Source organism: Staurois parvus, unplaced genomic scaffold (genome assembly GCF_062004578.1).
Source record: "Staurois parvus isolate SC_StPar_1 unplaced genomic scaffold, SC_StPar_1.0 ptg000154l, whole genome shotgun sequence".
Classification (NCBI taxonomy): Eukaryota; Metazoa; Chordata; class Amphibia; order Anura; family Ranidae; genus Staurois; species Staurois parvus.
The window spans coordinates 25174528-25199010 of NW_028317950.1; the positions used below are offsets into that span (position 1 = coordinate 25174528).

At 45.1% G+C, this 24483-nt stretch overlaps 1 protein-coding gene across 1 annotated transcript in view; it reads right to left on the reverse strand.

The window, feature by feature from the left end:
* LOC149463684 (histone lysine acetyltransferase CREBBP-like) overlaps positions 1-21045 on the reverse strand; it is a 31859-nt gene extending 10814 nt beyond the window's left edge. The window contains exons 1-3 of the mRNA XM_089675383.1: positions 20898-21045; positions 4436-4491; positions 370-455 (exon numbers count right to left, since the gene is read on the reverse strand). Of these exons, the coding sequence (XP_089531509.1) occupies positions 370-410 (41 nt within the window). The 5' untranslated portion in view covers positions 411-455; positions 4436-4491; positions 20898-21045. The remainder of the gene's footprint in view (positions 1-369; positions 456-4435; positions 4492-20897) is intronic.
* Between the last annotated feature and the right edge of the window lie 3438 nt (positions 21046-24483).

Below are 24483 nucleotides of genomic sequence, written 5' to 3' on the forward strand. Positions count from 1 at the left end.
ATTTCATGACAAGTCGCACCTTATTGTCGCAATGGAAGCGGTCATATTGGTGCGATTCCGACTCCGTCAAAGTCACACCAATTTTGAAAGTACTTCATATACTACTTTTTGCAAGCTCAGGTGCGACTTGCATAGACATCTGCGCATGAAGTCACACAGATGTCTAACAAGTCGCACCTGAAGTCGGACTGACATCTGACATTGAAATCGTGCAAATTCAAGTGTAGTTGCACGATTTCAAAGTTGGATTCAGTCTGACCGAAGACTAGATCTCAGTCCGTTCAGATATAAGCAAATAATCTAAGAGTATTACCCCCTCATCACATAAGACTGCTTCAGACTGGATGCTATGAACAGATTGTCACTTACAGGCTGGCCGGGGCATTAGGAGGTGCAGACATATTGAACATGTTGGTCTCTTGGTGGTCAGTTATTGCATCAGCTGGGGGGTTAGCCTACAATATTAGAGAAATAATTATTGTTTGTCACAAACTATCAAAGGGGGTTTAAATCACAGAAAATCTGCTTTGTTTTTATATAATTACATACATTTAGACCCTGACTTCTCCATATAAAGAACATGTATACAAAAACGGCATTTCAGACTGTGACAGGTTGCATTCCATGCAGCAAAATGCAGGTAAGTGCAATGACACATAGAAAAACAGTAGTTTTCTATGTGTCATGTGCACACCAGAACGCTGTGTTTCTCTGCGTTTCAGTACTGTGCAATTTGATGCCACATATTTGAATAATATCATACTGCAGTGCACAAAAACGCATGTAAATGTGCCAGAACACACTGCAATGCACCTCTCACCCATAACAATAGGTCAGAAGAAACATGCCTTTTAAAAAGATCATATGCAGATAAACTTGCATGCATAAAAACACAGGAAAATGTGCATAAACAGGCATAAAAATGAGCGAAAAAGCAATGCACTGCAGAGTGTGTTTTTATGTGCATTGTAATGTGAATGAGCCCGTAAAAAAAAAATGAAAAATCATATAAAATAAATTACTAAACAAAATAAATCAGGCAGACATAGCACACACATAACTTACACTTACATGATATGTACTGTAGCGCTACCCCCACAGGGGCTGCTGAGTTTAACTGGTTCTTTCTGGGGATGTAAACTTTTGATCATGGCCATTTGGGTGATTTCTGTTATCATTATGATTTAAAAAGGAGCCAAACAACTATTTGATAATAAATGGCTTCGTATGATCATCATCCTTCAATAAAAGAGCATTTTTTGGCATGATCAGTCATATTTTCAATATCAATGCCAAAATTTCACAATTTCTGTCAGGGTGTGCAAACTTTTGAGCTCAACTGTATATATACCCATTCGGCCATTTGCAGCCTTTGCTGTCAATCACCAGATCCCGACCAGTGATTACTCGCCGGCGCCTGGTGATTGCCGAGCATCTCCGATGGGGGGGAGAACTGTTTGTAAACAATACAGTTCACTCCCCTGTCAGCTCCTGCACACTGCTTTGCATGGCTCTGTATAGCACAGCCATACAAAGCAGTTTGCTTACAGTGAAGCACAGACACAGCCCAGTATGTAAAACAGCACACAGCACACAGTTAACCCCACATATTAGCCCCTTCCTGCCCAGTGCCATTAGTACAGTGTCAGTGCTTTTTATTAGCACTGATCACTGTATTGGTGTCACTGGAGATGTCAGTGACACCAAGTCAGTTCCCCCCCAGTGTCAGACTGCCCACCGCAGTCCCGCTATAAGTCACAGATCGCCGCCATTACTAGTAAAAAATAAAATATAAATCCCACTATATACTGTATATCACCATTTGTAAATGCTATAATTTTCACGTAAACCAGTTAATTTACATGTATTGGGATTTTTTTTTACAAAGAATTGTAGCAGAATACATTTGTCCTAAATTTATGTCGATATTTGGTTTTTTACATTTTTTTGCTGGATATGTTTAATAGTAAAATGTAAAAAATGTTTATTTCTCAAAATTGTCGGGGTTTTTTTATGGCGCAAAAAATAAAAAACCGCACAGGCGATCAAATATTACCAAAAGAAAGCTCTATTCGTGGGGAAAAAAGAACGCAAATTTCATTTGGGTGCAGCGCTGCATGACCCCGCAATTGTCAGTTAAAGTAATGCAGTGCCGTAACGCAAAAAATAGCCTGGTTAGGAAGGGGGGTAAATCCTCTGAAAGTCAAGTGGCAGAACACTATGAATGAATGCTGCGGCCGGGTGGGCCGTGTTTTTTTTTTTTTTTAATTATGACAGCTAGTGGGGAGGAGAAGATCCCCCACTAGCTGTCACAGTGGGAAGGAGGGAGGAGCAGGGGCCGGTCCATTCGTAACATGTTACACCCTGAATATGGATGTAACATGTAACATGTTATCAAAGGTGAACTTATCCTTTAACCACTTCCAGTCTGGCCCATGTATATAAACGGCTAGACGGGAACAGCGCAGGAGCAGGTTGCTGTTCATAAACGGCACCCACATTTTCAGCCTGTGCGCACACCCTGGGAGCGCGCAGCACTGCGATCCGGTGCGAACTCCGATCGCTGTACAGGACCTCTGTGTGAGGTCCCAATCATGTGATCACTGATTGGCCAATCAGTGATCACATGAATAATAGTAAGCAAGATGTCACTTCTGACATCATTGCTTACTACGTGTGAAATCTGTGAATGATCACAGAGGTCACATGGTACAAGGCTATTCACAACAGCCTTGTACCATGTGACAAGCTGTGACCAATCACAGCTATTACAGTATTTCTCAATGGCTGCAAGAATGCAGCCAGAGAGAAGAAGAAATGATTGCTTTTACATCCTTTATGGGTGTAAAAGCAATCGGTGTAAAAAAAAAAAAAAAAAAAAAAAATCTTCATCACCCACCATGGTGACACTGTACTGCTAGGGTGACAGTATGTTACAAAAAAAAACAAAAAAAATAATACCGTATATACTCGAGTATAATTTTTTGTGCTGAAAAACGGCCCCCTCGGCTTATACTCGAATCAACGTCTGCCCAGGAGGGGCGCGAGGCTCCGTCAAGGGGGGCGCGTACAGGGGTGGGCAGAGGGCTGCTGTCTCTTACCTGGCTCCCACGATGATCCATCTAGGAAGCGCTGCTCCTTCCATCACTCCGGCCACTCCCTCACTCCTGCCGCTCGGCTCCGCCTCCTCACCGGTGATTGGCTGCCAGAACTGTAGCTCAGGAAAGGTACACAGGCGGCCAATCACGGGCGAGGAGGCGGAGCCGAGCGGACCCGCGAAAATCGAGTGAGGGAAAAGCCGGTAAGTGTGCAGTGCAGAGGTGCTGCTGCAACCACATATGCTGGCTGCAGCATCACCATACTGCAACAGGGGTCAGCAAGTGTCATTGTTGTCAGTGGGAGGAATAGTGCCGCATCATTGGTGTCACTGATACTAATGATGGGGCATTATTCCTCCCACTGACACCAACGATGGGGCACTATTCCTTCCACTGACACCAATGATGGGGCACTATTCCTCCCACTGATACTAATGATGGGGCATTATTCCTCCCACTGGCACCAACGATGGGGCACTATTCCTCCCAGTGATACCAATGATGGGGCACTATTCCTCCCACTGACACCAATGATGGGGCACTATTCCTCCCACTGACACCAATGATGGGGCACTATTCCTCCCACTGACACCAATGATGGGGCACTATTCCTCCCACTGACACCAATGATGGGGCACTATTCCTCCCACTGACACCAATGATGGGGCACTATTCCTCCCACTGACACCAATGATGGGGCACTATTCCTCCCACTGATACTAATGATGGGGCACTATTCCTCCCACTTTATTTTTTACATTGACTAGTAGGTGCCTCATTTCCCACCCTCGGCTTATACTCGAGTCAATAGTTTTTCCCAGTTTTTTTGTGGTAAAATTAGGTACCTCGGCTTATATTCGGGTCGGCTTATACTCGAGTATATACGGTAATATAAAAAAAATGTTGAAAAATTATAATTTTTGGTTATAAACTAATCTGGGTTATTTTTTTTTTTTTTTTACTAAAAAGATAGCTGAATACATTTTGGACAAGATTTTATGAAGAAAGATTATGTATTGGCAAACTTTCATAAGTAAAACTTTTTAACAAAATGTTTGTACTTTTTAATTTATATAGCAAAAAAAAAAAATCTCAGCTCTGAATTAATACCACCAAAATAAAGTTTTATCTGTCTCAAAAAATGCTAAAAAATTCATACGGGTACAGTGTTGCATGACTGCGCAACTGCAAGTGTGACAGTGCTGAAAGATGAAAATTTGCCTGGACAGGAAGGGGATAAAAGTGTCCGGCGTTGCAGTGGTTAAGCACAATTGACAAAGAAAAATAAAGTAAGAATGCTGGGGAGTTATGAGGGTAAGGAAGACCAGTGTACTTACAGATGATGTGTTTGCTGGGGGTCCTTCCAGACAATCCTGAAAGTGGGACACTCCATCTAGTTGGGACAGGATCAGGATATGAGTATAGTACATGATACCAGAAACAGCACATAGGCTTTTTTGTTCACACTCTGATGCTTGGTAATTGGCCCAGCTCTGTCATTTGAGGCTGGAGAAATGCCTTGGCCTTGTGTAAGCTACAAGGGACTTTCTATATTCACACCCAGCAACTGAACAAAGAGAATGAAATAAAGCAAGTAGGGCTGCTGCCGAGCAGCATTGTCAGGGCAGGAGCCGAGGAACGGACAGGCAGGCCTAACAATGTAACGCACTGGCTGACGACAACCACCACCCACAGACCGAAGTCCCTCAGGGCGCGGAGTCTAAGTCCCAGGCTGCCCTTCACCAGGGCCCCTGATGGTGGGGATGGACTTGACACAGCCAGGAACCAGGTCGCGGCCCCCGAGACACCTCAGCTGCGGTAATGGCCGCCGCCAATGGCGTGTAGCTGGTGGAAGAAACAAAAGAGTAGTCAGACAAGCCGGGGTCAACAACAACAGGACAAAACAGTACAGGACAGCAGACGAGAATCACAGATCACAAGCCGGGTTCAGCAACAGAGGGTCAGATCAAAGGAGAATACAAAGAATAGTCAAGTCACAAGCCGAATCAGAATACCAGGAGAGTCACGAGAGTCAGAACAGAGTAATAGTAACACAAAGACACAAGACACAAGTGCAAAGAGCATGTGCGGGCCACAGGCTTATATGTCATCAGCCACGCCCCTCTGGGGGGTGGACCTCAGAGACCTGAAGGCATAAAAAGGACTCCCATCATGCACAGCAGAATCCAAGATGGACGCCAGCACATGGAGTAACATAACCTCAGGGAAAAGGTAGGACCTTGACAGTACCTCCTCCTCAAGGGCCCCTCCCCCTCCGCGGCTCAACAAAAGGTTTCTGAGGAAAGCGGGTATGAAAAGCGCGGAGGAGGGCAGGAGCATGGACATCCGCGGAAGGAACCCAGGAACACTCCTCAGGACCATAACCGCGCCAATGAACCAGGAACTGTAATCGACCGTGCACCAATCGAGAGTCCAGGATCCGGCTCACCTCATACTCCTCATGACCGTCAACCCGGACAGGACGGGGCCGAGGCAGAGAGGTAGTGAAGCGATTGCAGATCAGAGGTTTCAACAGGGAAACATGAAAGATATTGGAGATCCGCATCCCAGACAGAAGGGCAAGGGCATAGGCCACCGGATTCACTTTGCGGAGAATGCGGAAAGGACTGACAAAACGGGGAGCTAGTTTGGGTGTGGGCACCCGAAGATTGAGGTTGCGAGTAGACAACCACACCCAATCGCCGACCTGGTATGAAGGAGCGGGCAACCGTCTGCAATCAGCCTGGAACTTTTGGCGCAGAGCTGAGTCCCTCAAGGCCCTCTGGATCTGCCCCCATGAAGAACGCAGGGCAGCAAGATGGTTCTCCACAGCCGGAATGTCCTGTGGTGAGAACCTCTCAGGTAATACTGCGGGTTGGAACCCATAGTTGGCCATGAAGGGCGACATCCCGGAGGAGGAGTTGACCGCCGAGTTCCTGGCAAACTCTGCCCAAGGCAGGAGATCGGCCCAATCGTCCTGATGGTCTGAAATATAACATCGAAGGAATTGTTCTAAGGCCTGATTGGAACGCTCCGCAGCCCCATTGGACTGCGGGTGGTAGGCTGAGGAAAAGGAGAGACTAATACCCAACTGGGAGCAGAAGGCGCGCCAGAATCTGGACACGAACTGACTCCCACGGTCCGAGACAATCACCTTAGGCAACCCATGCAGGCGAAAAATCTCCCTGGAAAAGACCATGGCCAGTTCTTGCGCTGTTGGTAATTTCCTGAGTGGAATGCAATGGCACATCTTGGAAAACCGATCGACGATCATGAGGATGACCGTATGACTCCGAGACACCGGGAGGTCTACAATAAAGTCCATCCCTAGATGTGACCAAGGACGCTCCCCATTGGGAATGGGTTGCAGAAGACCCAAAGGGAGATGTCGTGGAGACTTATTCTGGGCACAGATCGAACATGCCGCTACATAAGAGGCAATGTCGGCACGGAGGGTTGGCCACCAGAATAAGCGAGAGACGACCCAACACAGCTGGTTCTTCCCCGGATGCCCGGCAGTTTTGGCGTTATGGTAGGTACGCAGCAGGCGGGTGCGCAATCCCTCGGGTATAAAACATCTACCCTCCGGCTTCCCGGGGGGAGCATCAGATTGGGCCGCCAAAATCTGCTCCCCAAGAGGAGAGGTCAGACTGGTGCGAATGGCAGCCAGGATCTGATCTGGAGGAATAACCGAGATTGGCTCAGAGTCTTCCCTGGACAACTCAGAGTATTGCCGTGATAACGCATCAGCCCTGACATTCTTGGAACCAGGCAAATATGAAACCACATAGTTGAAGCGTGACAAGAACAGAGCCCATCTGGCCTGACGGGGTGTCAATCTTTTGGCCTCCGAAAGATAAGTCAGGTTCTTATGATCGGTAAGAATGAGGACCGGAACCGCGGAGCCCTCGAGCAGGTGCCTCCATTCCTTGAGAGCCAGAATGATTGCCAACAACTCCCTATCTCCAATCTGGTAGTTGCACTCTGCAGAGGAAAGCTTCCTGGAGTAGAACCCACAGGGAAGTAGGGGTCCATCGGGCGACCGACGTTGAGACAGGAGAGCGCCTACTCCCGTCTCGGATGCATCAACCTCAAGGACGAAGGGCAATCCAGGATTGGGATGAGACAGTATCGGAGCCAACGCGAAGGCGGATTTAAGAGCCTCGAACGCTACGATGGCCTCGGGTGGCCACTCGTGAGGATTACTGCCCTTCTTGGTTAGGTCTGAGAGAGGCTTTGCCAGCGTGGAGAAGTTCCGGATGAACTTCCGATAGTAGTTGGCAAAACCCAAAAAGCGCTGAATGGGCCGAAGACCATTGGGACGAGGCCACTGCAGAACCGCCGAAACCTTCTGAGGGTCCATGGAGAATCCCTCCGCAGAAATGATGTAGCCTAAAAAGGCAACTTGGGATCGATGGAATTCGCACTTCTCAAGTTTACAAAAAAGTTCGTTCTCACGTAATCGTTGCAGCACCTGCTTAACATCCTGGATATGGGACTCCATGGAGGCAGAGTAAACCAGGATGTCATCCAAGTAAACTACCACGCACTGCTGCAACAAGTCACGAAGGACATCATTTATGAATTCCTGAAAAACTGCGGGCGCGTTACACAACCCGAAGGGCATCACCAGGTATTCGTAGTGACCGGTTCTGGTGTTAAACGCGGTCTTCCACTCATCCCCCTGTTTGATCCGTACGAGGTTGTACGCCGCCCTAAGGTCAAGTTTGGTAAAGACTGTTGCCCCCTTAAGGCGGTCGAATAACTCAGTAATCAAGGGGATCGGGTAGGCATTCTTAGTGGTGATTCGATTAAGACCCCTATAATCAATGCAAGGCCTCAATTCACCACCCTTCTTCTTTACAAAGAAAAAGCCCGCTCCTGCTGGGGAAGTAGACTTACGAATGTGCCCCCGGGAAAGCGCATCCGCAACGTATTCCTCCATGGCCTTATTCTCCGCAACCGAGAGAGGATACACCCTGCCACGCGGAGGAGTGGCACCGGGTTGCAAGGATATGGCGCAGTCATAAGGACGATGAGCAGGTAAGGCACCAGCGCGTACCTTATCAAACATGTCCTGGTACTCCCCATAATCAGAGGGCAACGCAGAGTCCGAGGAGGCACACAACACCTTAACCGGCCCACGGATGCACCCGGCCCCACACTGTGGAGACCACGAGAGAATCTCGGCTGTTTGCCAATTGAAGGTTGGATTGTGCATCTGGAGCCAGGGATACCCCAAAACCACCGAATAGTGCGGAGAAGAAATCACATGGAAACAGGCCAACTCCCTGTGAACAGCCCCAATAGCTACTTCCACTGGCACAGTCTCGTGGGTAACCTGCGGTGGTTGCAGGGGCCTGCCATCTATCGCCTCGAGAACCAATGGGGTAACTCGAGCCTGCAGGGGAATGGAGTGCTGGGCAGCAAACGAGCTGTCCATAAACAACCCGCTGGCCCCAAAATCTACCAACGCCTGGGCCGTCACCGAGCCCTCCGCCCAAGAGAGGACAACAGTGATCAGTGGCTTATCTCTGTGGAGCGCCGGGGACGAGGAGACTCCACCCAAGATCTGTCCCCGACAGGATCTCAGGTGCGAGCGTTTCCCGGACGGACAGGACAGGACCGCCGAAAGTGCCCACCAAGACCACAGTACAAGCAGCGACCCTCCCGACGCCGAGCGGCCCGCTCCCCCTCGGAAAGGCGAGCAAACTCCAGCTGCATGGGCTCACCACCAGACAATCCATCCCCAGGAGGCGTGGGAGGAGAGGGAAGAACGTGTGGGACAGAAAACGCAGGTGCCAGTCGATTGGAAGGCCTCCGCAGGCGTTCCTTGAGTGAAGGCCTCTCCCTGAGCCTGGTGTCAATCAGGATCAGGAAAGAGATGATCTCCTCCAACACCACAGGCAGTTCCTTAGCTGCAATCTCGTCCTTCAGTATGTCAGAAAGACCATGGGAAAACGCAGCCACCAGAGCCTCATTGTTCCAACCGACCTCTGCCGCCAGGGTACGAAACTCTATGGCGTACTCGGCCACGGTCCGTGGACCCTGATGCATGGTCATGAGCAGCTTGGCCGCCGAGGCGGAACGAGCCGGTACGTCGAATACCCTACGGAAGGCATCGACAAAACCGGAAAAACCTTGAATCACCGGGTCGTTCCTCTCCCATAAGGGATTTGCCCAGGCCAAGGCCTTGTCTGAGAGTAGTGAAATTAGGAACCCAACCTTTGACCTCTCAGACAGGAAGGCATGGGGTATTAATTCAAAATAAATACCCACCTGGTTGAGGAACCCACGACACTGACTCGGCTCACCCCCAAAGCGCTGTGGAAGAGGGGCAGAGCCAGTCATACCTCTGGGTGCCGCTGATGCAGCCAACGAGGTGGTGGACGCAATAGGCGGAGAAGCAGCGGGGGAGACCACCGGAGTGACTACCGGCCTAATAGCGCCAGGAGCAAGGTGTGCAGTGCGTGCAAGCAGAGTTTGCAACGCCTGAGCGAACTGATCCAACAGGTGATCCTGTTGATCGAGTCTGGCGACTAGCGTTGGGAGCGAAGGCGTGCCTGCACCGTCAGGGTTCATGGCACTTGTGTAATGTCAGGGCAGGAGCCGAGGAACGGACAGGCAGGCCTAACAATGTAACGCACTGGCTGACGACAACCACCACCCACAGACCGAAGTCCCTCAGGGCGCGGAGTCTAAGTCCCAGGCTGCCCTTCACCAAGGCCCCTGATGGTGGGGATGGACTTGACACAGCCAGGAACCAGGTCGCGGCCCCCGAGACACCTCAGCTGCGGTAATGGCCACCACCAATGGCGTGTAGCTGGTGGAAGAAACAAAAGAGTAGTCAGACAAGCCGGGGTCAACAACAACAGGACAAAACAGTACAGGACAGCAGACGAGAATCACAGATCACAAGCCGGGTTCAGCAACAGAGGGTCAGATCAAAGGAGAATACAAAGAATAGTCAAGTCACAAGCCGAATCAGAATACCAGGAGAGTCACGAGAGTCAGAACAGAGTAATAGTAACACCAAGACACAAGTGCAAAGAGCATGTGCGGACCACAGGCTTATATGTCATCAGCCACGCCCCTCTGGGGGGTGGACCTCAGAGACCTGAAGGCATAAAAAGGACTCCCATCATGCACAGCAGAATCCAAGATGGACGCCAGCACATGGAGTAACATAACCTCAGGGAAAAGGTAGGACCTTGACAAGCATGAACAATTAACAGGATCACTATAACCCCCACAACTATCCATAAAGTGACACTAAACCATATCCTTATTCTCCAACAATAATATACACATCCGCTACTTAAAGTGTTACTAAACTCACAGCAGTAAAATCAGTCTGTATATGCAGTAAAGCATGCTTATTATACTCACTGTGGAACCTACGGGGTTAATCTGCATTGTGTAAAAAGGCTGTTTGATCCTGTCTTCTCTGATCCTCCCCTTCTTCTACTGTCCTCAATCCATTTCCTGATAGTACAGAGCTCTAGGAGTCACTCTGCACATGCTCAGTTTGGTGTGTATTGCTAGATAGATTTTTTTGGGGGGAGGGGTGCATGTGATCAATACAGGCCAATCAGCACTGATCAGACAGAGGGTCAGGGGTCATGCAGCCTCATAGGACAGTCATGAGTCAGAAAAAAAAAAAACTCCTACAAGCTTTAACCAGTGCTCAGCTGGACACTGATAGAAGTCACAAGACTGCTCTAACTGCTGATGAAAAAAGGTTTTTAACAGTTTATATTTACTAAAATAATTACATTTCCATGTTCTGTGTACTGTGGGAGACCGGATATAGTGGATAAATGGTTAGAACTTCCGCCTGGCTGTACTAGGGTTGTTGGTTTGAATCCCAACCATGGCACCACCTACCTGGAATTTGTATGTTCTCCCCTTCTTCCAGTGTCTCCTTATCTCCTGATAAGGCATATCCTGTCCACATGCTCAGTTTGGTGTGTATTGCTAGAGAAGTTTTATTTTTCTAGGGAGGGTGCATGTGACCAGCACAGGGCCAATCAGCCCAATCAGCGCTGTCCAGACAGAGGTCAGAGGTCCTGCATCCTCCCAGAGCAGAATGAAAACTCCTCCTACAAGCTTTAACATGTGCTCAGCTGGACACTCACAAGACTGCTCCAGCTGCTCATGAGAAAAGGTATTTAGCAGTTTATATTTACTAAAATAATTGCACTTCCATGTTCTGTGTACTGTGGGAGACCAGATATAGTGAAGACGGGGTCCTGGGATTAGTAACACTTTAAATGAACTCTGTTGCTATGGTAAAAACATTCTGTAAAATGAGAAGCTAAATACGTACCTGTCTGGTGGGCACTGAAATCCAGTGTTCTTTCTCTTCCAGGGTTATGGGCATAAATGCTATCCAACACTTCTGGGTTTGCAGTGCAACACCCTGCTATTATTCAGGCTGCATGATGTTAAAGAGACACAAGGTGGCAGTGTCCTAGATCTCAGTGGCTCACACTCTAGTGAAAAGCTTTATGGATTTTGTAGGCTGAATTGAAGGACTTTGCTGGATGGCAGTGAACTAGAAGACTACATTTCCCAAAGGAGCTGGTGTTTGGGCAGAGGGATATAAAGGTAGAAGCCTGGGAGCCCGGGGGTAGGAAGTGAGAGGAGAGAAGGGTGGAAGAAAAATGCGTTGAAGGCTGTGCGGAACACCAGAGGACTGGACTAGGCCACAAAGAGATAGAAAGTGGAGAGAAAAGGAGGAATAGCTGATCGCTGACATCGCCAAAGAATCTGGAGAACTACCCAGTTGGCCAGAGACCCAGAGTGCTGCTGTCATGAACCAACTCTGCAGGAGGAACCGCAGGACTGCTGGGGGCTCCCATCTACAGAGAGACCACCAGAGAACCTAGTGATGCCACAAATCCGGCAAAAGAGAGTCCCATTCTCCAGCCAATTAAGTTATCCATGACATTCTTTTCAATCAGCCATTCTCTATCTAGTTACTGACATTGTTCACAAGTTACACATGTTGAGGCCTAGTTCACACGGCCTATTAGCAAACACATTTTCAGCATAATCCAGTCATCAGAGCCTATTGCAGTGTCTGCCCTCTGCGGGCCAAGCCACACCACTGATTCTATTGTATTTGGTCCAATTTCATTAACCACTTCCTGTCCAGCCAATGTATACAAACGGCCGTATGGTGGCAGTGCAGGGGCGGGTTGCTGTTCATAAACGGCGCCCATCATTTTGGATTGTGCGCGCTTCCTGGGAGTGCGTGGCACCGCGATCCAGTGCCTGCTGTTTCCTACGGAACACCGATCACTGTACGGGACCTCTGTGTTAGTTCCCGATCATGTGATCACTGATTGGCAAATCTGTATTCACATGAATAGAAGTAAGCAAGATGTCACTTCTGACATCATTGCTTACTACTAGTGAAATATGTGACATCTTGCTTACACCTATTCATGTGATCACTGATTGGCCAATCAGTGATCACATGAATAGGTGTAAGCAAGATGTCACTTCTGACATCATTGCTTACTACTAGTGAAATATGTGAATGATCACAGAGGTCACATGGTACAAGGCTATTCACAACAGCCTTGTACCATGTGACAAGCTGTGACCAATCACAGCTCACACAGTATTTCCCAATGGCTGCAAGAATGCAGCCAAAGAGAAGGAGAAATTATTGCTTTTGCAGCCTTTATGGGTGTAAAAGCAATCAGTGTAAAAAAAAAAAAAAAATCTTCATCACCCCCCACACTATGGTGACACTGTACTGCTAGGGTGATAGTATGTTAAAAAAAAAACCCATAAATAATAATATATAAAAAAAAAAAAAAATGTTAAAAAAAAATGTTTTCAAAATTATAATTTTTGGTTATAAACTAATTTGCGTTATTTTTTTTACTAAAAAGATAACAGAATACATTTTTGCCAGGATTTATAAAGAAAGATTATTTATTTGCAAACTTTTATAAGAAAAACACTTTTTTTCTAAAATCTTGGACTTTTTCATTTATATAGCAAAAAAAAAAAAAAAAATCCCAGTGGTGAATAAATACCACGAAAATAAAGTTTTATCTGTCTCAAAAAATGCTAAAAAATTCATATGGGTACAGTGTTGCATGACCGCGCAATTGTCATTCAAAGGGTGATAGCACTGAAAGCTGAAAATTGGCCTGGACAGGAAGGGGGTAAAAGTGTCCGGACTTGAAGTGGTTAAGGGAAACTGTCCATTGGGTTCCATTGCTGCAATTTGCTATGGTAGCCTATATAGGGATCAACCTTTGCCAACAAGTGCCTGTGCCAACTCTACAAACCCCCTTGTTTAAAATCTTCAACTCAGTTTGAATATCAAAAGGGATACTGTCTAAATTGAATGTTACCTAAAGGGGTAGTTCCAGTTCTTGCATTAATCCTTTAAAGAATTTCCACCTACTGTATCCAAGGAGATTTGAATTCTTGTAGTGCACCAACTGGGCCCCAGCGTGCATGCAGAATATATTCCACTGTAGTTAAATGGAATTTAGCCTTCCTAATTAAAGAGCTTTTTCCTTACCTCTGATTCTAACCTTGTCATCAGCTTCTGAGGGCCAAAAGTGAGCTAACCTTACTCTTTAGTAGTTTTTCCTTTGCTCACTGGGAACAGAAACATCTCGGAGTTGAGGTCTTTGGTTAAATTCTCATTTGCAGGACATCCAGAACTGATTGAGATTTTTGCTGAATGTGTTGACTTTTGCTAAAAGTGTTACTAAACCCCGAACCCTGCATCCATCATATCCAGTCTCCCACAGTACACAGCACATGGGAGTACAGTTATTTTAGTAAATATAAACGGCTAAATACCTTTTCTCATCAGCAGTTAGAGCAGTCTTGTGGCTTCTATCAATGTCCAGCTCTGCACTAGCTAAAGCTTGTAGGAGGAGTTTTCTTTCTGCTCTAGGAGGATGGAAATCCCCTGACCCAATGTCTGGGCACTGCTGATTGGCCCTGTGCTGATCACGTGCACTCTCCCAAGAAACAAAACAAACTCTCTAGAAATACAAACTAAACTGAGCATGTGCATGGCTACGGTTCAGTCTGGAGATAAGAGGTGGTTGCTTGAAAACAGGGAGGAACAGAGAAGAAAGAATCAAACAGCCTTTTTCCACAATGCAGAGGATTAACCCCTTAGGTTCCACAGTGAGTATACCAAGCATGCTTTACTGCATATACGGACTGATTGTACTGTTGTGGGTTTGGTAACACTTTAAAGTGACTAAGAGTGATAACTTAGATTGTACACCCAGGGATTGATGTGAATGTACAATATATATATATATATATATATATATATGTAAAGCACTAAGTGTTGTGGTGGTTTATGTAAGGATATATATTATTTATAAAGGGCGTGTCCCTTTCCCTTAGATGAAATATTACAGTGCCTCCAGCCGTTAAAATACGGCAAATATTTAATAAACCAATAATTTGGACACTTTGATAATTTGATCACCACTTATTATTATACCTTGAATTCTTTTAGCCAATATGATTTCGTACCATACACACAAAATTTGCCTTATAATAGATAAATATAAAAATTTATTTATGTACAAAAATTATATATATATTAACACGAAACGCAAAAGATTGGTGATAAATGAATATTGGTACACACAATCAAAAATATATCCTACCAATGTAAGACACACTAATAATGTCTCTAACTAATTACATCAATCACAAATTTTAAATGATATGATATTTATTAAATTTATTAATAATTAATAATTTCGAATATCTCAAAGGTTATATTCTTACAAGCCGTGGCCATAGGATCGCAAGAAGGAATCCCTTGATATATGATACTCTGGTTATTAATATTCAATAAATTATGAAATATGAAAAATTTATAATATGGCAATAAACAATTTTTAACAGTAACACAGTATCTTTCTACATATATCTAACTACCCAATATTGTAATGATACACTAAGGTAATTTTATGATTCCACACAACAGAGAAAATAATTAATACAAAAATCAAATAAATATCTCACCACACCCGGAATTCAGACTAGGCAACTCTCCCGTGGATTTAGCTGGCAGTGGAACGCCTTTAGACTGATATATAGGGCAAGTGAAAGATTCTCAGTAGGGGAGAATGTAGGGAGTTATAAGATTAGAGGTTAAAAGTTTTAGGAAGTTTTAAAAAGATGGAAGAGTAGTTATTCAGCAGATCTTCTTCAGATGTCAGGTCTTTCCATGAGGTTTTTTTATGAGGGATCTCTTTTTCTTAAAGCACATGGGCTTTTATATCCACTAGTCCATTGTTCTAAGATACCTTCCCACCAGGCTTCCTGATTGGCTAGTTGAGAAATGTGTGTACATAAGCTATTTCTCACCTGCCCGCCAGGTGGCGGTCATGTATCACAGAACAATGTGAGTATTTGAGATGACTCATACCTTGGGTGGAATCTTCAGGTAATTTCAGGAATAAAATATACGGCTCTATCCAGATATAGCAGTGATACCTATATTATTCTAAATAGGGACCATGGAATATAGGTGTATATTCGGTTATTCCTCCTTGAAGTACCATCCTGTTTGTTTCCTGATAAGACATGTAACTAATGCTAGTCTATAATACATCTTACTTCCCATCATCTCAATACTCAAATTAGTGATATATAGTTCCCATTGCTGAGTATTTAGTGGTGTTTAAAATCTATAACATCTTATTTATGATATGTTTTTGTAGTATATTTTTGTCATGATATACAGTGAACTTTTAAACTTAAATGTCCTGAATTTCACCCCTTTGTTTCAGAATCAACATTTTCTCTGTGTAGGGAAAAAACTCTCTATTTGCATGGCCCTTGTATTGGGCTCATGGTAAACAATTGTTAATGCTTTCACCCTTGGTGAACAATAGTATATGGTAATAGTTTCAGAGGTCTGTTAGTTCATCACACTCTACAGGTTTTGGTTAAGCTTTCAACCAGTTGAGTTCCCGTCTCATTATTGTTGAAATGTTTAAAAGTCAAAGTCCTATCTGGCTATGTGTTTGACTTCTCTGTATGTGCATTCTTCTCAACCTCTATATACAAATAATCCTTGTTGACAGTTCAAACAGGCTTATTGTCTTGGAAAAGACTCACTTCCCCCATTCTCTATATTTCTTTAACTAGAATTCTTGATGGTTCAACCAAGACAAAGTTAACTCTTAGCATTCGGCTATGCTGAGCTGTTTGCCATATAATATTATGTCTTGATAAAAGTCATATTTTTGAGACATGATTCAAAAGTCCACAACATAAGTAAATTGACAGCTCTATATAAGTACCTGAAATAAATAAATAAACTGTCATAATATCCAAGCCTGTTTCTGTGTGCTGCATTACTGTGGCCACATTCAGTTCTAACATAAAAAAATATCTGTGTGTGAGTCTATTTTATGGTAATACTGTGGCCAGAAGTGTATGGTGGTGTCAGCAGGGGTTGGGCTATCAGAGTGGGATCAAAAGCGACAGGGAACCTGAAAATAACTCTGCGACTCCTAGGGGGGGTAATGCTACAGCAGGTTACTGTTTCCCTTGCTTTCCTCCCTCTGCCATTTCACCCATCAGATCTTAGATTACTATAGGGTCCTGTAGTAGCATAGGCCCTGATTTACTATTGGGCTTGGGCGCATATTCGTGGGCGAACGTCTACTTTTTATGAGCGACTGTCTACTTTTACCCTGCAAAGAGATTTACTATTGAGCAGCGTCCATAAATAGACGCCCAATCGAATTTACTAACGAGACACACGCCCGGAATCAGACTCACAAAGCAGACTTGCTAAGAAGCACGTCTAACATCATGAAAAATCACTGCAGAGACATGTTCACTTAGAAATTTGCTTTGCCAAATATCAGGACTTCACTTTAAACAATATCTGCTATTTCCAAAAAAATTAAGAATGTGTTAAAAATCGTTTTTTTAAAGGAAATCGACACAGTGAAAATCTAGACGTCCGTGCAGTGTCTTTGGCCGATATAAATGCGCATGTGCAGAACACATGTTAGACGTCCTCTGCAGGCGCTTGCTTTTTAGCCACTGCCCAATAGTAAATCTCAGTGTGGATTCCTCTGACAGCCGACACTCGGGCGCGTCTTCCGTGTTTAATAAACAGCACTAGGCATATCTTTATGTATTCTAATTTGATTTCCGTAGTTTTAGTGATTCTATTTTTGTTTCTTATCCTTTATAATTATTTCTGTAATGATTTTACTTATTTCAAAGGTCTAGATAATATTTATTTTGACAGCTGAATGTAAAAATAAAGGTCCGCAATAAACCAAAAAAAAAAAAAACAGCGTGGGTCCCCCCTCTCATCCATACCAAGCCCTTCAGGTCTGGTATGGATATTAAGGGGGAACTCCACGCTGAAATTTAAAAAAAAAAACAGCGTGGGTCCCCCTCAATATCCATACCAGACCCTTATCCGAGCATGCAGGCCGGCAGGTCAGGAAAGGGGGGGGGGGACCGAGCGCCCCCCCCTCCTGAACCATACCAGGCCACATGCCGTCAACATGGGGGGGTGCTTTGGGGCAGGGGGGGCTCCCCCCCAAAGCACCTTGTCCCCATGTCGACAAGGACAAGGGCCTCTTCCCCACAACCCTGGCCGGTGGTTGTGGGGGTCTGCGGGTGGGGGGCTTATCAGAATCTGGAAGCCCCCTTTAACAAGGGGGCCCCCAGATCCCGGCCCCCCCCCTACGTGAATGAGTCTGCGGTACATGGTACCGCGACTCATTCACAAAAAAACAAAGTGTGGTGTAAAAAAAACACAGTACAGGGTCTTTGACAAGTCCTTTATTAAAACAATGTCCCCCGAAGTAGATCCAACGTCAATCACGGCGGTGGCGGCGGCGACCCGAAAAAAGAAAAAAAAAAAAAGGTTCCGCTCCCGTCGGAGGCTTCCAGCCTTGTGAAGAAAAGGCTAGCTGACAGTTCTTAAATAGGTAGGGGGCGGGGCCAGCCGGGGACATCATCCCCACCCCTTACCTATTTAGGAATTGTCAGCCTGTCTCTCCACTGAGGCTATCTAGCTGAATGCAGGAGACAGTCTGACAGTTCTTATATAGCTATGGGGCGGGGCTAGCTGGTGACATCATCCGAGTGACCCCGCCCCATGTCACATGCTTGCTGTTCCCGGCTGGCCCCGCCCCATAGCTATATAAGAACTGTCAGACTGTCTCCTGCATTCAGCTAGATCAGCAATGGGCAAACTACGGCCCGCGGGCCGTATACGGCCTGGTGGACCTTTTAATCCGGCCCGCGGAGCTAGGCTCCCGCTAGGCTCTCACAGTCCACCCTGAAGACCAGTGTACCATGAAAATCTGTCTCCTATGAGGATCTGTCCCCCTCGACGTATCTGCGCATGTGCTGGAGATCGCCGATCGGCTGCTAATGCCTGAAACTGGCACATGCGCAGATACGTCGAGGGGGACAGATCCTCATAGGAGACAGATTTTCATGCTACACCGGAACACGGCGAGAGGAACGCGCGGTGCAAAGGTAAGTGAATTGACACAGGGGGGACTTGGGGACTTAATATGGGGGATGAATTAATATGGGGAATGAATTACTATAGGGGGGATGAATTACTATAGGGGGGATGAATTACTATAGGGGGGATGAATTACTATATGGGGTATGAATTACTATATGGGGTATGAATTACTATATGGGGTATGAATTACTATGGGGGATGAATTACTATAGGGGGGATGAATTACTATGGGGGATGAATTACTATGGGGGATGAATTACTATGGGGGATGAATTACTATGGGGGATGAATTACTATATGGGGGATGAATTACTATATGGGGGATGAATTACTATATGGGGGATGAATTACTATATGGGGGATGAATTACTATGGGGGATGAATTACTATGCTTACTATGGGGGAATATTACTATACTTACTATGGATGACACATACACATCATTCATCTACTCTTGGTCCGGCCCCCGGGTCCAATATATGAACCCATTGCGGCCCTCAAGTCAAAAAGTTTGCCCACCCCTGAGCTAGATAGCCTCAGTGGAGAGACAGGCTGACAATTCCTAAATAGGTAAGGGGCGGGGATGATGTCTCTGGCTGGCCCCGCCCCTAGCCTATTTAAGAACTGTCAGCTAGCCTTTTCTTCACAAGGCTGGAAGCCTTCGACGAGAGCGGAACCTTTCTTCTTTTTTCGGGTCGCCACCGCTGTGATTGACGTTGGATCTACTTCGGGGGACATTGTTTTAATAAAGGACTTGTCAAAGACCCTGTACTGTGTTTTTTTTACACCACACTTTGATTTTTTGTGAATGAGTCGCGGGACCATGTACCGCAGACTCATTCACGTGGGGGGGGGCGGGGTCTGGGGGCCCCCTTCTTAAAGGGGGCTTCCAGATTCTAATAAGCCCCCCGCCCGCAGACCCCCACAACCACCGGCCAGGGTTGTGGGGAGGAGGCCCTTGTCCTCATCGACATGGGGACAAGGTGCTTTGGGGGGGGGAGCCCCCTTGCCCCAAAGCACCCCCCCATGTTGAGGGCATATGGCCTGGTATGGTTCAGGGGGGGCGCTCGCTCGTCCCCCCCCCTTTCCTGACCTGCCGGGCTGCATGCTCGGATAAGGGTCTGGTATGGATATTGAGGGGGACCCACGCTGTTTTTTTTTTTAAATTTCAGCGTGGAGTTTCCCCTTAATATCCATACCAGACCTGAAGGGCTTGGTATGGATGAGAGGGGGGACCCACGCTGTTTTTTTTTTTTTTGGTTTATTGCGGACCTTTATTTTTACATTCAGCTGTCAAAATAAATATTATCTAGACCTTTGAAATAAGTAAAATCATTACAGAAATAATTATAAAGGATAAGAAACAAAAATAGAATCACTAAAACTATGGAAATCAAATTAGAATACATAAAGATATGCTTAGTGCTGTTTATTAAACACGGAAGACGCGCCCGAGTGTCGGCTGTCAGAGGAATCCACACAGAGATTTACTATTGGGCAGTGGCTAAAAAGCAAGCGCCTGCAGAGGACGTCTAACATGTGTTCTGCACATGCTCAGTTATATCGGCCAAAGACACTGCACGGGCGTCTAGATTTTCACAGTGTCAATTTCCTTTAAAAAAACGATTTTTAACACATTCTTAATTTTTTTGGAAATAGCAGATATTGTTTAAAGTGAAGTCCTGATATTTGGCAAAGCAAATTTCTAAGTGAACATGTCTCTGCAGTGATTTTTCATGGTGTTAGACGTGCTTCTTAGCAAGTCTGCTTTGTGAGTCTGATTCCGGGCGTGTGTCTTTTTGTAAATTCGATTGGGAATCTGCTTATGGACGCTGCTCAATAGTAAATCTCGTTGCGGGGTAAAAGTAGACGGTTGCTCATAAAAATTAGACGTTCGCCCACGAATATGCGCCCAAGCCCAATATAAAATCAGGGCCATAGTGTCCAGCAGATGGAACCACAGAATGCAATGTATATGTGACACACATGGAAGTGTCAGATAATAGAATCACTAATAGCTCTGGAATAAAACCACCCGGACTCATTGCCTCCTCAACAGGCAAGTAATCAGCATCTTCTTTTACAGTGTGCTTTGGGTTATTATAGCAATGGAGTCACGTTAAAGCTTAGAATTGCATTTGCTCCACAATAAATTATACACAATATATTCTATCATCAGTAAGGGCAGACATGGCTCACAATGACAAACCTTTTTAGTAACATTGTTCTAGGTCACCAAAGAGTCTAAGGACAGAAAATACACTTACACAGCCGGGACCTGTTGCTACTGCAGGTCTTTAAAGGTTGGCACACAGCACAGTCATGCCTTGTGCAGTTCTTCCAATGGGAGATTATCTGTCTAGAGGAAGAGCAGTGGGGAACTAAGGGATGAAAAGGGTTAATAATCAGTAAAACATAAGTTAACATACATATAAAATCCTTTATTTTATTTAATCTGGTCCACCCACTACAGGCTACCTGCAAAGAAACTGCAGGGAGCAGATACAAGAACAGCCATCCTGCACAGGGAGAGAGTAGCAGTGACCGGTCATGCACAGAAGCAAAGTACGCAAAGGGCACCAGTATTCATCATGCTTCTTGTATCTAGAATCCATATTTAGAAGTGTACCAGTGATTGAACGGAGCGAAGGGGATAGTTAAGAAAAGGTGAGTATACAGTATGCTGTTGGGGAGGGGAATATTAAAGCAAGCATACAATTCTCTAGACCAGTGGCTCTCAACCTTCCTAATGCCGTGACCCTTTAATACAGTTCCTCATGTTGTGGTGACCCCCAACCATAAAATTATTTACCCAGTAATTATAATTCATGAGTGTCGTTTTACCTCCAATACTGCTGCTTTCAACACAGTAGCTGCTTTTAACAGAGTAGCTGCTTTCAACACAGCAGCTGCTTTCTACACAGTAGCTGCTCTTTACACATCGGAAATATGTGTTTTCTGATGGTCTTAGGGGACCCCTGTGAAAGGGTCGTTCGACCCCCAAAGGGGTCGCGACCCACAGGTTGAGAACCACTGCTCTAGACAAAGCTCTATTATGAAGTAAAATGTTCCTAAAAATTTCAGTTTTAGCCTACTTAAAATGTAAAGTTGTTTTGGCCCAAAAAAGAAAACCAAATCAGAAGCAGGTTGGTCCATTTAATGTAGAATTGAAGAGTCAAAAAGAAAAATCTGGCTACCAGCAGTTATTTTATGGGACCAAGAATTATAAAGTAAAGACAGTGAAAATGTAGTAATTGTTGGCTTTTGACCCCTAAAAATTGGAATGATGCTACAATTATTCTGGAATTATATTCACATCTGCAAATTTTGTTTCTTTTAAGTTCACATTTTGCAGGCACCATGGTAATAAATTCAGAAGCTACAATGATTTGACAGCTTGATTGAAAAAAACATCCAAAGTAGGAAGTCACAGGTTGAAAACCTAGCACATTCAAAGCAGTGAACAGGGAGGAGAGTTTTTCAGGCGTTTTTTCAAGCTTTTATTTTTTTCAGGCAATTTTAAGCTTTTTTTTTTTTTAGCAGATATGCAAATATTATAGGCATTTTTTTCAGGTGTTTTTCATTTTGACGTTTTTGCTGAGGCCAATAGAAATAACCGCTGTTTGAGCCTAAAATGCCTAAAAAAAATGCTCATTCCCACTATTCAGGCATTTTCCATTCAAATCTATGGAGACAAAATGCTCAGATCTGCCTGAAAATTAGTGCAAGTACATTTTTCAGTGAAAGGCGTTTTATTACAGGCAACAGAATGCTCAAGTGTGAACAGATACAACTGGAAATAATGGGATTTTACTTGTTGAGTGTTTTTGAGTATGGAGGTTCAACCTGAAAAACGCTCAAGTGTGAAAGGGTCTTAACAGCTCAGTACATGTGATAACAGCTTACCCTGACAAGTTCTCCCAACTGTACAGATTGTCATGTGATTCAGAACATTCTTCATGGTACGACAGTGGGGAAGGGTGCATACGTACATCTCACCATTGACTTGCTGTCGTCGTTGACATTTGTGTGCATGTAGCATTATCACCAACTGCTGCTGGATAAGCTTGCGTTTTTCTGGTAAATCAGTAAGGGGTCTGATTTCCATTGAGGGAGATGTACCTGTGCTGGTTTCAGTGGAAAGATTTGTACCTACTGGCTGAACCGGAGACTGTAGAGGGGACTGGAGAATGGAAAGAAGATTTCCAAGACTGTAAAACACATAAGCTATAAAAACTAAAAGTGTATAAGCAATAAAGCAGAAGGCAGACATGCTCAGTATAGTGCATAGAGAGAGCTGATAGAATAAACATTGGTTCAGACAAAAACTTAGCCACTTTGATCATAAATTGAAGATAAGTGAAGTCGAAGAAAGACAATAAACCTACAACAAAGTCTGAGCTTCAGGTTCCAAGCATTGCCTTGAATCTGTAGGGAAAGGCTAAACAAAGGAGGAACTGAGCATTTCCATTCAAATTTCTGATAGAAGCTCTTGGTTTACCCTAGATATAGACAAGTCTTCACCATTAAACAATAAAAAACATATCATTGCAAAAAGAGCCCGGCAAGCAAGACAAGGCATACAGATGAGATGCCCCACTGAAGTCACTAAAGCATTTTTTTCAATCTGTTACAAAGTTTCTTACCTGAAGAGCCTGTCAGTAACAACACTTCCCATTGCAGGCTGACAATGCCAAACCCCTATCCATGGTTCATGATGTGGTGTTGGTCGAGGTACTTTAGTTGTAGACATCCAGCACAGGTGTCATGGAGAGGTATCAGGGAAAGGTGATCAAGTTGTGGTGAGGGAGCAGAAGGTTCATGGAAAGGTGATCAAGTTGTAGTGAGGGAGCAGAAGGTTCATGGAAAGGTGAGCAAGGTGTGGTGAGGGAGCAGAAGGTTCATGGAAAGGTGATCAAGTTGTGGTGAGGGAGCAGAAGGTTCATGGAAAGGTGCAGGACACAGGTGAGTGAGATGTGGACAGGAAGCAGAGGGCTAATAGAGAAGAGACAAAGAGAGGCAAGTAAGGTGTGAACAGGTAGCAAGAGGGTTCATTAAGAGGGGTGACAAAAGTTAGGGAAGGCAGGAAAAGGCAAATAAGGAGGTGCCGAAGAGAGAGAAAGAGGTGTGGGCACGCAGAAGAACATTGATTGAGATTATGGAAGAGGAATGGAGGGCAAAAATTAAAACACAGGAAGAATGCCCTTATGGTCAATAATATAGGACAGAATTGAACAAGTTGTGGTCAGGCAGCAGGGGCTCATGGAGAAGTGTTGGGAAGATGTGGTGTGGTCAGGCAGCAGAGGGTTTATGGAGAGATGCGGGTAAGATGTGAACAAGGTGTGGTCAGGCAGCAGAGGGTTTATGAAGAGATGTGGGTAAGATGTGAACAAGGTGTGAACAGGCAGTATTGGGAGGTGTGGTCATACAGCAAAGGGTTCATTATGAGGAGACAGATAGAGGTGAGCGAGTGGAAACAACAGAAAAAAAAGAGGGCACACCAACGTAGTGCATTATCCAAGATATTTTAATAAAAAATACCAACAGAAAACTGCTCAAAGTGCTCACAAACACAGAACTAAAATACACTCTTCAAGCCACACATTAGTGGCCAAATTTGGATAGTTTCCAAAGCACAGGGGAATGTACCAGCAAAGGAGGGCTGCTTCGGGGTCCCTAACGGTTGACGCGTTTTGGAGGAATACCCTTCTTCCTCAGAGCCAGAGGCTGTTTGAAGGATATTCCTTTGAGATGATTCAGCCTTCAGGGACCCCGAAGCAGCCCCCCTTTGCTGGTACATTTCAACAAGTCAGTGTAGCCCAAATCTGGGGCACTGAATTGGAGCATTATAAC